Source organism: Triticum dicoccoides, chromosome 7A (genome assembly GCF_002162155.2).
Source record: "Triticum dicoccoides isolate Atlit2015 ecotype Zavitan chromosome 7A, WEW_v2.0, whole genome shotgun sequence".
Classification (NCBI taxonomy): Eukaryota; Viridiplantae; Streptophyta; class Magnoliopsida; order Poales; family Poaceae; genus Triticum; species Triticum dicoccoides.
In genome coordinates, this window is record NC_041392.1 from 297,370,752 (window position 1) to 297,385,413 (window position 14,662).

The 14,662-nt window shown below is 48.0% G+C and overlaps 2 protein-coding genes across 2 annotated transcripts; one reads left to right on the forward strand and one right to left on the reverse strand.

Annotated features, from left to right (window-relative positions):
• The first annotated feature begins 9,085 nt into the window (after nt 1–9,085).
• LOC119328990 lies at nt 9,086–10,535 on the forward strand. The gene has a single exon (XM_037601972.1). It carries the CDS (start codon nt 9,107–9,109, stop codon nt 9,836–9,838), a length of 732 nt encoding a protein of 243 aa, XP_037457869.1. The 5' UTR covers nt 9,086–9,106; the 3' UTR covers nt 9,839–10,535.
• Nucleotides 10,536–10,748: 213 nt separating this feature from the next.
• LOC119328989 (protein HIGH CHLOROPHYLL FLUORESCENCE PHENOTYPE 244, chloroplastic-like) lies at nt 10,749–14,140 on the reverse strand. Its single transcript, XM_037601971.1, has 7 exons — nt 13,632–14,140; nt 13,414–13,512; nt 13,098–13,292; nt 12,739–12,831; nt 12,536–12,631; nt 12,155–12,295; nt 10,749–11,455 (listed from the first exon to the last, which is right to left on the reverse strand). The coding sequence occupies exons 1-7, from the start codon at nt 14,130–14,132 to the stop codon at nt 11,279–11,281; spliced, it is 1,302 nt and encodes a 433-aa protein (XP_037457868.1). The 5' UTR covers nt 14,133–14,140; the 3' UTR covers nt 10,749–11,278.
• Nucleotides 14,141–14,662: the final 522 nt, after the last annotated feature.

Genomic DNA, 14,662 nt, shown 5'->3' on the forward strand with positions numbered 1-14,662 from the left:
AGGGCCGGGCCTGCTTCCTCCTCCAGCGAGCGGCTCATGAGCCAAGTAAGCACTCGTGCGGATGATGTTGCCTGCGGTGATGGAGACATGGCATGATGGCATTGGCAGCACTATGGTAGAGGGTAGGCGGCATCTTCTCCAATGAGCTAGCGTTTCGCCAACACATCACATGGAAGAAGCTGGTCCTGCTACAGCTCTGCAGTGGCATCTTCTTCTTCCTCCTCCTGCTCTTCCTCGAAGGAGCAGAAAAAAATTGGACGGCGCATGAATGGAACATCTCGAGGTCGCAATGGGTGCTAGATGCTGTCAGCGCGGCAGCACAGCCCGGATGTGAGGTCAACTGCTCACCGGTCACAGCAATGCACGGGTGGTTTGCCGCCAATAATCCAGATTGAGATAGATACCAAATACTTGCAAGGCAGCAGGCAGGTGAAACATGCCAGTGACGCCGCACGAGGAGTGATGAGAAACCAGATAAACAGGTTCCGCGTTGGAGCCTGGAGAGGTGAAGCCAACCGTCCTTCGACTAGCAAAGGTACAGCTCACCGGCCTCATGATCTGGGTCTAAACGCCTGTGCAGACGAGCTTGCCCCCGATAACGGAGGCACGATTGCCTTGTAACTTGTAACCTCACTTAGAGAGATGCTGCCTGCTGCAGATGGCTGGGGACATTGAAGAAGCACAGCACTCCATCGTCGATGAGATTCTTCTTGTCTATAATGTCAGCGAAACCGTGGCATCTTCTCTATGCGATGATGTGTTCATGGTTGAGGCCCCAATGGCTCTTGTAGTGTTAGGGATGATGTTGCTGCACTCAGCGCCTATGTACTGAGTTGTTGGTGATCTTTGCTTTATATATTGTTAGACTGTATATGTATACGTAGACTTGTTCATATGTAGACTTGTGTATATACCTTGTACTTGTACCTTTTGGTACTTATATATAATGAGATAGCCGCACCCCCCTTAGGGTGTCGAGTAGTTGTCCAATATTCTCGTTTAACATGGTATCAGACTAGGGTTTTGTGTCTTCCGGTGCACCTCCTAGCGCCGCCGCCGCAATGGCATCATCCAACTCCGCCGCCGCCCCGGCCGCCTCCACCGCCGTCGCGTCGATCGCCCCCTCGTCGCCCTTCCTTGTGTCGCCCCCGCTCGCCACCACCTGGCGGCAGCCTCCGCCGCCCGGCAGACCCCCCGTGGGCCCTCTGGTCGGGCAGGGCGGGCAGGGCGATCTGCAGTCGCCGATCACCGCAAGCGGCGCTACTCCATCGACCATCGCTTTGGCGCCGCCGCCTTTTCGCGGCCCTGCACCGACTGCCTATGGGGTGGCTTCCCCTCAGCCCTACGGCGCCCCTCCTCCCTACGGCGCCTCTCAACCCTATGGCGCCCCTCAGCCTTATGGCCTCCCCCAGCCCTACGCCCCGTGGTACGGCGCCCCTACGGCGCCGCGCCACCGCTGCCCCCTGCCTAGCCGGCGTCATCCTACGGGTCGGCGCTTTCGTCGTCTCAGGTGGCTCCGTCGCACCTGCAGCCCTATGGGGCGGCTTACGGTGCTGCGCCCGCCATGTCCTCGGGGGTCCCGCACGGTCCGGTCGATGCCCCGGCTGCCCCTGGCTATGAGGCATCCTTGGCGCTTGCTCCTCACGTTGATGATCCGATGATGGGCCTTCATGCGACACCGACACATGCTCCTGCGGGTTATGCTCCGGCGCCATCGCCGTTCTACTTCTCGCATCTCCTTCCGATGAAGCTTACGTCGGACAACTACTTGTCATGGCGGGCTCAGGTGCTACCCCTCCTCCGAAGTCGCTACTTGGAGGGCTATGTTGATGGCTCCATCCCCTGTCTGCCGCCGTATCATCCGGCTCATCATGTGTGGGTGGCTCAAGACCAGGCGATACTTTCTGCCATTCAGTCCTCGCCCACTCAGAGCGTATCGTCGCTTGTCATCTTCGCCGCGACATCTCGGGATGCTTGGTCTGCGCTTCGCAGCAGCTTTGCCTCTCAATCTCAGGCGCGTGCTCACTCTATCCGCACTGAGTTGGGGGAGACCAAGCTTGATGGCCTCACTATCACGGAGTACTTCAACAAGATGTCCGGTCTTGCCGATACGTTGGCCTCAATTGGCCAGCCCCTTGGAGATGAAGATTTCACCACCCATGTGCTCAATGGCCTCGATGATGACTATGATAATCTCATTGAGAACGTCCATGCTCGCGAGGTGCCTATTCCGCCACGGGAACTGTATGTGCGTCTCCTGGGTCGCGAACAGCGCATCAAAGCACGTCGAACTGCTCCGAGTTTTGCCTCCGCTAATGCCGCGACCCGCGGCAAACCACAGAAGCCGTCGCTCCCTGCCAAGCCGACGGCTCCATCTCAGCAGACTTCGCGTGGCACCGCGCCTTCCATCACAGGCGGATCGCGGCCAGTGGCTTGCTGCCCTTGTTGCGGCGCTCAGCAGGCCTGCCAAATGTGTGGTATTGAGCGCCACATAGCTTCTCGCTGTCATCGCCGCTACAAGCAAGATTTCCTTGGCCTAGGCAACAATGGCAAAGGGAATGAAAAACAGGCGGCCGCTGCGGTAGTGAGTTATGAGCACGGACGCACTCCATCCTACTCGATTGATCCTACATGGTACATGGACACAGGAGCTACGAACCACCTCACCAACGACATGGGCAAGCTCTCCACTCAGGAGCCATATCGCGGCCATGATCAGGTGCACACCGCCAATGGAGCAGGTATGCGCATCTCCCATGTTGGTCAGGCATTCCTTCTTGCACAAAATTCGCGAAAACTGCATCTTTCTAATGTTCTTCGTATTCCCACTGCTTCACGTAGTTTGTTGTCTGTTCCACAACTTACTCGTGATAATAATGTCCTTGCTGAGTTTCACCCTTTTCGTTTCTTTATCAAGGATCGGGACACGAGGGCCGTTCTGCTTAGCGGTCGTCTTCGTCATGGCTTGTATGCACTTGACGCGCCGACCGCACCTCCTATGCAGTTTTCTCCTCAGGCGTTCAGTGGTGTTCGTGTGTCACCTACACATTGGCATGCGCGCCTTGGTCATCCCGCTACTCCCATAGTTTGTCATGTGTTGCATCGTCATGAACTACCGATTGTGTCAAATAAATCTGCTGAAACTATTTGTGATGCCTGTCAGCAGGGCAAGAGTCATCAACTCCCATTTTCAGAGTCTAGTCGTGTTGTGAAACATCCTCTTGAACTTGTGTTTTCCGATGTATGGGGTCATGTCCAAACGCCTGTCAGTGGTCACAATTATTACGTCAGTTTCATTGATGCTTATAGTCGGTTTACTTGGCTTTATCTTATTAAGAAAAAATCTGATGTGTTGATGTTTTTATACAGTTTCAAGCACATGTTGAGCGTCTCCTTAACCAGAAAATTATCCATGTTCAAACCGACTGGGGGGAGGGGGTGAATATCACAACCTCAACTCGTTCTTTAACAAACTTGGGATTGCACATCGTGTGTCTTGTCCTCATAGACATCAGCAGAATGGGACTGCTGAACGTAAGCATTGTCATCTTGTCGAAACTGGCATTACTTTATTAGCTCATGCCTCCGTACCTTTTAGGTTCTGGAGTGATGCCTTCTCCACTGCCTGTTTTTTGATCAATAGGCTGCCCTCACGACTACTGAATATGAAAACTCCGCTTGAACTCTTGCTCAATGAAATCCCAGACTACACATTTCTCAAAGTCTTCGGGTGTGCATGTTGGCCTCATTTGCATCCATATGACAAACATAAGCTAGAGTTTCGGTCGAAAAAGTGTGTTTTTCTTGGGTATAGTTCCCTTCACAAAGGGTACAAATGCCTACATGTTCCCACCAATCGCGTCTACATTTCTCATGACGTTGTATTTGATGAGAATGTGTTCCCCTTTCATGCACTTCCGAACACCTTTATCACTCCTATGCCAGCCGTTTCTTCTACCACACCTACGCCTGATCAATTTGTGAATATTGCACATGCTCCTGTGTTGCTTCCTAACCATGATGTAGGTGTTGGACGTGGTGCTCGTCTTGAGCTCCTTGAGGAACAGGCACCAACGCATGCTCTGAATCCAGCAACCCGCGGGAGCTGCACCCGTAGCCGCCTCGCGGGCATCGCCCCCGTCCTCGCCTGCCTTGCGGGCGTCGCCCGAGCCTGCTTCGCGGGTGGTTTCTCCTGGGCCGGTCGCTTCCTCTCCTGGCCCAGGGGCTGCCTCACACGCGCCGGCTTCAGCTCCCGATGGGTCGGCCTCGCCGGGCCCAACACTGCCTGCCTCTCCAGCGCCAGACGGCTCTGGTGTGAGCCTGGAGGACTCGGCCTCGCCTCTGTCGTCACCTGCATCAAGCCCGAAGCTGCAACCACAGCCTGCTGCTCTTCGACCTCGCACACGCAGCCAGACAGGTGTCTTTCAGCCAAAGATCCGAACCGATGGGACTGTAGCGTGGCTCGCCGCGTGCATGGCTCATGCTGCTGAGGATCCTACTGCTGAGCCTCGACATTTTCAGGCTGCACTAGGCATTCCTCACTGGCGTGCCGCGATGGAACAGGAGTTTCAGGCGTTGCTGAAGAACGACACCTGGCAGCTTGTTCCCCCCAGTATCTGGGGTCAATATCATTGATTCTAAGTGGGTGTTTAAAGTCAAGAGACATGCTGATGGCTCCATCGAGCGTTACAAAGCAAGGCTAGTGGCTAAGGGCTTCAAACAGAGGTATGGTCTTGATTATGAAGACACGTTCAGTCTAGTTATCAAGCCCACTACCATTCGTTTGTTGCTGTCCCTTGCTGTTACTCGAGGATGGTTTCTCCGTCAACTTGATGTGCAGAATGCTTTCTTGCATGGAGTCCTGGAGGAGGAGGTTTATATGCGTCAGCCGCCAGGGTTTGTGGATCCTGCGCGTCCTCATCATCTCTGTCGTCTTTTTAAGGCACTCTATGGGCTTAAGCAGGCTCCCCGTGCCTGGCACGCACGTCTCGGCTCTGTTCTGAGGGCGCTTGGGTTTATTCCCTCCACTGCTGACACCTCGCTGTTTCTTCTTCAGCGTCCTGAGGTTACGATGTATTTACTGGTCTATGTTGATGATATCATCCTCATCAGTTCCTTAGATGTTGCGGCAGATCGTCTTGTGGCTGCGTTAAGTGGTGATTTTGCTGTCAAGGATCTAGGTGCTCTGCACTTCTTCCTTGGTCTGGAGGTGTCACGGTCTTCTATTGGGGTAACTCTTACTCAAAAGAAGTATTCTCTGGATTTGTTGCGTCGTGCTGGTATGCTGAAGTGTAAACCTGCCAGTACTCTGATGTCTGCCACTGATCGGTTGTCTGCTCTTGATGGAGACCCTCTCTCACCTGATGATGCCACTGAGTACCGCAATCTTGTTGGAGGTCTGCAGTATCTTACTATCACTAGACCAGATGTCTCTTATGCAGTCAATCGTGTCTGTCAGTTTCTCCATGCACCCAGGACATCTCATTGGTTAGCTGTGAAGCGTATCCTGCGTTATATCTGTCTCACTACGTCTTATGGTTTGCTCCTCCAACCGGCGCCGTCTTATGAGATCTCAGCCTTTTCAGATGCAGACTGGGCTGGTAGTCCTGATGACCGGCGATCCAAGGGGGGGGGGGGGTATGCAGTGTTTCTTGGTTCTAACTTGATCGCTTGGAATGCTCGCAAGCAGGCTACGGTGTCTCGCAGCAGTACGGAAGCCGAGTACAAAGCAGTTGCTGATGTGACGGCTGAGATCATTTGGGTTCAGTCTTTGTTGAGAGAGTTGAGAGTCCCTTCAGCTCATCCTCTAGTACTTTGGTGTGATAAGGTTGGTGCTACATACTTGTCATCTAATCCGGTGTTTCATGCTCGGACGAAACACATCGAGGTTGACTATCACTTTGTTCGAGAGCGTGTTGCACAGAAGCTACTTAGCATCAAGTTCATCTCATCAAAGGATCAACTTGCTGACATCTTCACGAAGCCTCTTCCACAACCACAGTTTGTAGGCTGCAGGCACAATCTTAACTTAGTTTGTACTTCAGGCCACAGTTAAGATTAAGGGAGGGTGTTAGACTGTATATGTATACGTAGACTTGTTCATACATAGACTTGTGTATACACCTTGTACTTGTACCCTTTGATATTTATATATACTGAGATAGCCGCACCCTCCTTAGGGTGTCGAGTAGTTGCCCAATATTCTCGTTTAACATATATAAAACGGGGCGAAAGCCTTTTTCGGTAAACCGTGGCATCTTCATCTTTCCGTATATATATAGGGAAAAGACATGGCCAAATTTCAACACCATTGCAACACAGACGTCTTTCTCTCCTCTCCCTCCATCCCCAGAGAAGAAAAGGAACTTCAGGCTCCCACTACAGCCATGGCATCCCACCTCAGATCTTCAAGTGCGCCTTCAAGCCCCTGCGCGGGCGAAACCAATGTCGAAAGACAACTTCAGAGCCTAAACACCTCCGTCTCCTCACCCTCTTCGACCATCGAGACAATGCTCGACGGGCTAAGGAGGCTTGGAGATATTTACGACTGCATTGACGAGCTCACAAGCTTACCCAGCAGCCAAGCTCTCATCTACAAGCCGCAGCAGAGGATTGTTGTGGAGCAAGAGCTCGAGCACTCCCTGGTGGTGTTGCTCGACCTCTGCGACGCGGTGCAAGTGAGCTTCTCCAAGCTCAAGGCAAGCGTACAGGACATGCAGTTGGTTACCAAAGAGAAGAGATGATGCGGCTGCTCTTCAGGAAAGCGCAAAAGCAGTTCAAGAAGATGAGCAGAAAGTCTTCTCCGGCTGATGTCGAGAGCTGCAGAGTGGTCAGTCTGTTGGCTGACGCTAGGGACGTCGCTGTAACAATGCTTGAATCCTCTTTGGAACTCCTGTCGAAGCAAATTGCCGTGCCGAATTCCAGCAGGTGGTCTCTTGTGTCCAAGGCGTCCCAGAAGAAAAGTGTGGCGTGCAAGGAGGAGCAATTGCAGGTGCTGGAGTTGGACATTGTTGATCTTGAGAACAGAGTCGAGTCTTTGTTCAGGAGATTGATCCAAAGCAGAGTTTCTCTTCTGAATACTCTGAGCTTGTAGAGGAGATCATATACTGACTCTGATCCCCTGTGATCGGTATCCGCCTTTTGGAGGGCTTGCTGATCATCATCACAATTTTGTAATGTGTATACATGGGAGGAATTTGTACATAAACATACTCCATTGAGAAACAAAAACACGGCTTTTTGTCCATTTCCTCGTGTCGACAAGATTGTGTATTCATGGTTTGATACAATGACCTAAGTTTGGGGCGGATCATTCGAACGATTCTTCTTTGAGAGAACCAATATGATTTACTTACAAGATGATTATCATTATTGTTTACTATAGACGTAATAGGATCGATTGGTCAAGCTGATCTTTAAAATGATTAACTTTGAGATGGCCATCTTATTCAGATGCCATTTCTCATGCCACCAGAAACAAGCAAAAGATCCTAAGTGTCGGGATTATAAATATGGGGTAGGCCCAAGTATACGATGGCCCTCCAGAAGGCCATAGCCATCAAAGATACGGCCCAGAAAGACATGGGCCGAAGGACATCACCTTCGGCCGATAGGATTCGGAGCCCTAGTAGATATCAAGGACCAAAAGGATGACTCGTAATCTGGCTAAGTCCCTATATTCGGATTCTACACCCCCTGATGGACAAGAACCTAGCAGTCGGTCATGAAGATGACCGGAGCAGTCGGCTAGACCTACAGTCGGCGACTACCTATGATACCCTATCAACCACGATGTCTTAATGATAGCAGTTACCCAACGGTGGAATAATCTAGTTAAATACGGCAGTTACTAGCAGTAATAGCCAGGAAATAATCGGATACACCTGAAGCCATGAATAGCATTAATATCAGCCTATTATATACCCCCTCCTGGCACACTCTATATAAACCGGGAGGGGAGCACCGGGCTTAGGGTTGAGCATTCACATCTTGTGCCTTACGCCAAGAGCTAAGAGCACTACAGGAGTAGGGTATTACCACCACCAAAGAGGGCTCGAACATGTATAAACCCTTGCGCATACACTCATCTACACCGCTCGGCAGATACGATTGCCTCTACATTCATACCCCCATAATACTGTCAGGATTATATCCACGACACTGAGCAACAGATCTTGCTATCATAGCCAAAACATGCCAGCTCAACGTCGAAGAGGTTGAGTGTGTAAGCTGCATGAGTTGAGCATAAAAAAATACCAACTGAATTAACAGCTGTACAAAAACTAGATAGTAACACCTTGTCACCAATACGACTTGGCTACCAATCCACTATAATATTCTCTAAGCATGCAACTATGTAAAGATCCGCTGGTAGAGTGAACTAACCTGCTGGCTTTTGTAGGCAATTGTTGGAACATGATAATTCATTGGGAGGATAATTAGTGCACTCAGAAAAATTGAGCTACGCATGAGTGATCAAATTTGTAGGTTGTTGCTTCCAGTACATGGAATTAGCAAACTCCATTAAAATAGTTTAGAGCATGCAACAGAACGAGCTGTCATGCTGATTCTTGCTGCCAAAATCGGAACATAGCATTGTGATTCAGTAATGGAAAATCAGACAGCACATGGATCATCTCAAGATTGCAATAGATGTGAAATGCTTGCAAGCGCGGCAGGCAGGCGAAACATGTCAGCGATGCCGCGCAAGAGGTGATCAGAAACCAGATAAACACGACGTAGCGGTGGAGCCTGGAGAGGTGAAGTCAACTGTTCTTCGACTACCAAAGGCACAGCTCGCCAATCTGGACCAACACACCTGTGCATATGAGTTTGCCCCCAATAATCAAGAAGCTTGGTTGGGAGACATAGGAAAAGCAGCATCCTGTAATGGAGATGGGTGGTATTTGTCACGGCAGCACGACACAGCGTTATCATTGAGATTCTTGCTGTCTAGAGGGTCATGCCAGGGCTTCTGCTTCTTTCTGTACATACCTGTATATATAGGGACAAGCCCATAGGCAGAACTCAACACCATCGCAGAGCAGCTTCTCTTATCTTCTATCTCCAGAGAGCAAACGAAAAAACTTCAGCTTCCAACACAATCATGGCACCCCACCTCAGGTCCACGAGTGTGCCTTCCAGCCCTCGATCCGGCGAAACCGATGTCGATCAACAGCTGCATAGCCTAAACACAGCCACCGTCTCTCCCTTATCAACAATTGGGACAGTGTGTGTTGGGCTAAGGAGGCTTGGAGACATCTATGACTGCATCGATGAGCTCACATGCTTGCCTAGCAGCCAAATTCTCCTCTGCAAAACGCAGCAAAGGATTTCTGTGGAGCAAGAGCTCGAGCGCTCCCTTATCTTGCTTGACCTCTGCAATGTCGTGCAAGTCAGCTTTTCCGAGCTCAAGGCAAGCGTCCAAGACATGCAGTTGGTTATCAAGAGAGGAGAAGATGCAGCTCTTCAGGTCAAGATTCAGTCTTGGTTTCACCAGATTAAGAAAGTGCAAAAAACGCTCAAGAAGAACACCAAGAAGTCTTCTTCGGCTGATCTGGAGAGCTGCAGAGTGGTCAGGTTGTTGACTGAAGCTAGAGAAGCCGCTGTCACAATGATTGGATCCTCAATGGAACTCCTGTCGAAGCAAATTGCACCACCGAATTCTAACAAGTGGGCTCTTGTGTCAAAGGCATTCCAGAAGAAAAGAGTTAATTGCGAAGAGGAGCAACTGCAGGTGCTGGAGTTGGACATCGTTGATCTTGAGAGTGGAGTTGAGACTTTGTTCAGGAGATTGATTCAGAGCAGAGTCTCTCTTCTAAATATTCTCAGTTTGTAGACTAGAGAGTATGTACCAACTCTGATCCCCTGTGATTGGCGTCCGCCTTTTAGAGGATTTGCTGATCACTAGAACAATTTTGCAACATGTGTACATGAAACACACTGTACATAAATATACTCAATTGAGGAACAGACACGGTTATTTATCAAATTCATATTTTATATTACAATTGCTTAAGTTTTGGATGGTTCACTCAAAAGATTCTATCCTGGGAAGAAAAGACCAAGTTACTTGGAAGATGCTTGTCATTATTGACTATTATAGTCTATAGAAGTGTTTTTCAGAAAACAGTTCAAGTGCAACTTAGTTGTTTGGTTTTCAAATAGTCATGTTGCATGTTTAAGAATGTTGGTGATACACTGATACACTCCTTGTGCAGTGGTTCTAAACCTATATAGAAATATGCCAGCTCCAGAACACAAAGTATAAACTTGTACAACTCATAAACTAATGTAAGATCGTTTAGATCACTAAACTAGTGATCTAAATGATCTTATATTAGTTTACAGAGGGAGTAATTAGCACACAGCTGGTTCTAACAGAAACATTATCTGTGTCAATAATTACCAGGCTACACCACATGTATCACAAAGGAAAATGTCCAATTTAAAACCCCAGAGCCAATAAGTTACACTTTCAACTGGAGTCTCGCTGCAATAATCGGAATACAACAAGTGAGGTTTTTGATTCTTACTGCAACAACTGGAACATGAATAAGTGAGGAACACACTTGAGGCTCCTAAATGCAGAAAAAATAGTGTCCGCCTCTGATACCTTCTTTCAATATCTTTCTGGGTCTGTTGTGACACATATCTGGGACAGAGACTTGACACAAACTCTACGAGATCAAATAGCAAGATTGGTGTTTACCATTGGAAACTTGCTTCCTGTTCATAGACATGCCTTCTCCAAAGGGCCAACATGATCAAACATGTTTCTTTCATTCTCATGTAGTTGTTTCTGGTTATTTGTCACCGAACAGATTACAAACATATTTACATTCCAGTATATTCTGAACTACCATTGGAAACTTGCTTCCTGTTCATAGACATGCCTTCTCCAAAGGGCCAACATGATCAAACATGTTTCTTTCATTCTCATGTAGTTGTTTCTGGTTATTTGTCACCGAACAGATTACAAACATATTTACATTCCAGTATATTCTGAACTACTGTTTTTTATTAGTTAACAGTCATGGTATAACTCATAGTTTGAGAACAATACGAGTTCACTATGAATTCAGGACTTTTAGACTGCTTTGCATAATTTTTAGATCGACCAAGTGTCGGGATTCTATACACATCGCCCTAATAAGATTGTGCCTTCTCATACACAACAAAATGAAAAATATACAAGAAAAATTGTAGTCACTCATCTGTGTCTTGGCGCACATATTTGCATCAGAAATATGTCATAATTTTGTTGAAATCCCTCTTTTTAAAAGTATATGTCACTTTGCTTGGACTGTGCCTTGAGACCCTTCAATTTCTTTAATATGTTGGAGAAATAATCTTGTAAATACTTCTCTAAGGTGAGGATATCCTTTGCCTCCACCCCAAGAAGCTGGTATGTCTCATTCATTGGAGCTGAGAAAACGGTGTCGCTGGAGAGCACCTGGATATAAAAATGTAAATTTATTGTTAGCCTTCACAGGCTTTGATATATATCTATATCTATACCACTATATAGTGTATGAATAACTTTGAATATTGGCTGTTTGATGAAGCCAATCCGGTGGTAGAGAGTTGGCAAATCCGAGCATTGTTGGCCATTGGATATCCTCTTCACTACACTATATTCTGACACGGGTACTATCTAGATGATTCCATGGCTAAGGTTAAGCACAATGCACTATATACACAAAACTAAAAACACAGACGTCTCTCTTTTGTTCTAGAAACTTCCAGACTTTCTGCTGACTCTTTTCTTCTAGATGAATTGTCATTCCTTTTCTCAAAGCACATGCATTTAACATTTATTTTAGATTCTTCCATATTTTAGTTGTCTCAAGGTTTTTTTTTTGGCTCTAAAAGAATTGCCATTCATTTTTACTTTATTTTATCTTTTCTTCAAGACTCTCATAGTACTTCCATAAATTTCATTTGAGTGGGATGCACTACAAGTACTAAATCTACATCTTATACTTGATGCATACGTGACTAAATTTACATGTTTACCTGTTGTAATGTGATATGCCAATATTTGATCGTACTTTGGTTATCTATAAGCCCCGACGTGCAATACACTTGTACCTTACTAGTATATTACCGTTACTGAATTACATGTGCAGTGCACAAAAAGGCCTAGACAAACCTCTGAAAATGCCAGCCTATCAGCCACATCGTTTGTCCACTGGAAGAACCGTGTTAATTGACGGGTAAATCTCAAGACTGCAACAGGGACAGTAGTTACATTGGCATCTTGCCCAGCCAGTCTCTCACATAATGTAATAACCTGGAGAAGGCAAAATAAATAGAATTAAAATAATAATGTACCAACTCCCATAAGCCATCATTTGGTACATTCTCAAAAGAAAAAGAAAATGCATGAATGACTATATTTGTACATTCCCTATGAAATAGGTCGTTATACTAACTACTTATTAATGACAAGTCAATAATAAATTTGGTTCAGCAGACCCTACTGAACATTATATATACTTCATTCACTAGAAAAAGCAATAGAGTTAATTACCTCCTGAGTTGTCCAAGCACGTGGTCCAGCAAATGTTAGGAGTTTTTTGCTGGCCTTCTCATTGCGCAAAGCAACAAATGTCAGGCGAGCGACGTCCTATAGTTGCACAGAGAAGGCACGTCAACAGAAAGCTACTTTGGAGAGAAACTGGTACATAGATATACACAGTTTCATTTTTCCAATGGAAAGGGAGAGAAGATAACCTGGGTATCCATGTATGCAATCCGAGTCGGAGCATCAGTTCCCCAAACTGACTTCTCTTCTAGTATAGGCACCGCATATTGCCCAATTAGGCCCTAAAACCAAAAAATAGATGGAAATTCATTTCTAGAAACAACCGGCAAACATGACTATGAAAAGATGTATGACATGAGCTTTCAACTATATGTCACCTCAGTGCTTTTAATTTTTACTACTTGTTTATGTCTATCATGAACTATGAGCAATACACAGGTAGTTTAGCCAGGAACTTGTTTAGCGCCTTTTGCAATCTAGCATCAGCATGAGTAGCAAAAGGAATTTCCTGGCCGAAACAGAAACCCAGGATAAGGATCGCATCTACCTGCATGAAACCGCACAATCGGATGATGGTGTAATCCAGACCTGTGTCCTGAATAAACCTCTCTGTACAATACTTGATCTCCATCAAGGGGACCTCAGGATGCTTGTCGCAGTTGTGAATGGAGTAGAAGACATACTTCTGAATCCCCATGGCCTTAGCGCACTGGATTAGAGCAACCTTTCCTTCCCAGTCTACCTAAATGGAACAACCATCAGCGTCCGAAACACAGAAGTCGTTTAATAATGACTCAAAGAAACACAAGACACAATACAATTCTCCACTGTATTTTGAGAGATTACATGCTGATGGCATTTACCGTTCGAATGGGCTCTTCCGGCCGCCCCGTGGCGCAATCAATGACCGTATGAACGCCAACAAGCGTAGCGGGTATCGTCTCTGGCTTGCTGAGGTCGGCCTAATTGAATCAGTCACACACACAGAAGATCATGAGACAGAATCCGCAATGTGGTGCCCCTAAATTACCTATAGCGGGAAGAAGTGAAGAGTACGGTCGGTTGCGCAGTGCAAACCTACATTGACCACGGTGGCGCCCCAGTCCCGGAGGAAGTCGGCGGGCGCCGGGCGGGGCCTGACGAGGCACCTGACGTCGTAGCCCTCGTCCAGCGCCCTCCTGACCACCTGCCGTCCCAGGGTCCCCGTGGCGCCGACCACCAGCACGCTTGTCGGCCTGACGGGCGTCCCCTGCCCAATGCTCATGGGGGCCGCCGCCTGCGCGTTGCAGGTCACGACCAGCCTGCAGCGGGGCCCGACCGATGAGACGGCACGGGCTGGGTGCGGTCGCGGTCGCGCGCGGGAGGTTGTGCAGGAGAGGGCGGCGCGGCGGCCCGGGGAGGTGACCCGCGACGGCAGCGCGGCGGCGAGGCTGGTCGACGTCGCCATTTTCTGCGCGTTGGTTTTGGCGTGGCGTGGCGGAGGTGCCCGTGGTTTTGGGTTTGGGCTGGGAAGGGAACGGAGGAGTGGTGGAGAGTGGATGCGGAGCAGCCGATGCCCGTCGCGCCACGTCGTCGCGGCCATCCCGTCATCCGTCTCTGCCCCGTCACGTTCCGTTTCTTGCCCGCCACTTGTTGCCCAAATTCATTGCATGTGCGAGCCATTTTTTCCCGGTTGCTGCTGATTCCGAAGTGGTCGAGCTCCTAGCGTGTAGACAAACCATTTTCCTAACTCAAGAACTCAATGTCCAGAAGGTGATCATAGAAACTGACTCGCAGGCGGCGGCTACAAAAATTGTGTCTCTTCCAAAAGATCTCTCAGCTAATGGGCAACTAGTTGAAGAGATCAAAGGGCTGCTTCGGTCTTTTGATGATTTTAAAGTTGCTTGGGTGCGACAGTCAGCGAATAAGGTCACACATATCTTATCTAGAAATGGTTGCTGTATTGCCTTATGTAAAGGAAAAATTTTGTTTTTGCCACTCTAGATTTTGTCAATTTTCCTTATGCCACTCTAGATTTTGACATTTCAGTATTGCCACTCTTAGCTTTTGAAAAATATCACAATTGCCATTATGTGGCAATAGCAAATTAATTTTATTTCACTTTTGCCATCC

Bases quoted from the DNA above. Each gene is read 5' to 3' on its own strand.
- LOC119328990 (XM_037601972.1), top strand. From the start codon at position 9,107: ATGGCACCCCACCTCAGGTCCACGAGTGTGCCTTCCAGCCCTCGATCC.
- LOC119328989 (XM_037601971.1), bottom strand. From the start codon at position 14,132: ATGGCCGCGACGACGTGGCGCGACGGGCATCGGCTGCTCCGCATCCAC. The intron at 12,832-13,097 runs GTAGATGCGATC...TTTTGGTTTTAG, and splicing joins GATTGTGCGGTTTCATGCAG to GGCCTAATTGGGCAATATGC. The intron at 12,296-12,535 runs GTAATTAACTCT...TGCCTTCTCCAG, and splicing joins GTGCTTGGACAACTCAGGAG to GTTATTACATTATGTGAGAG.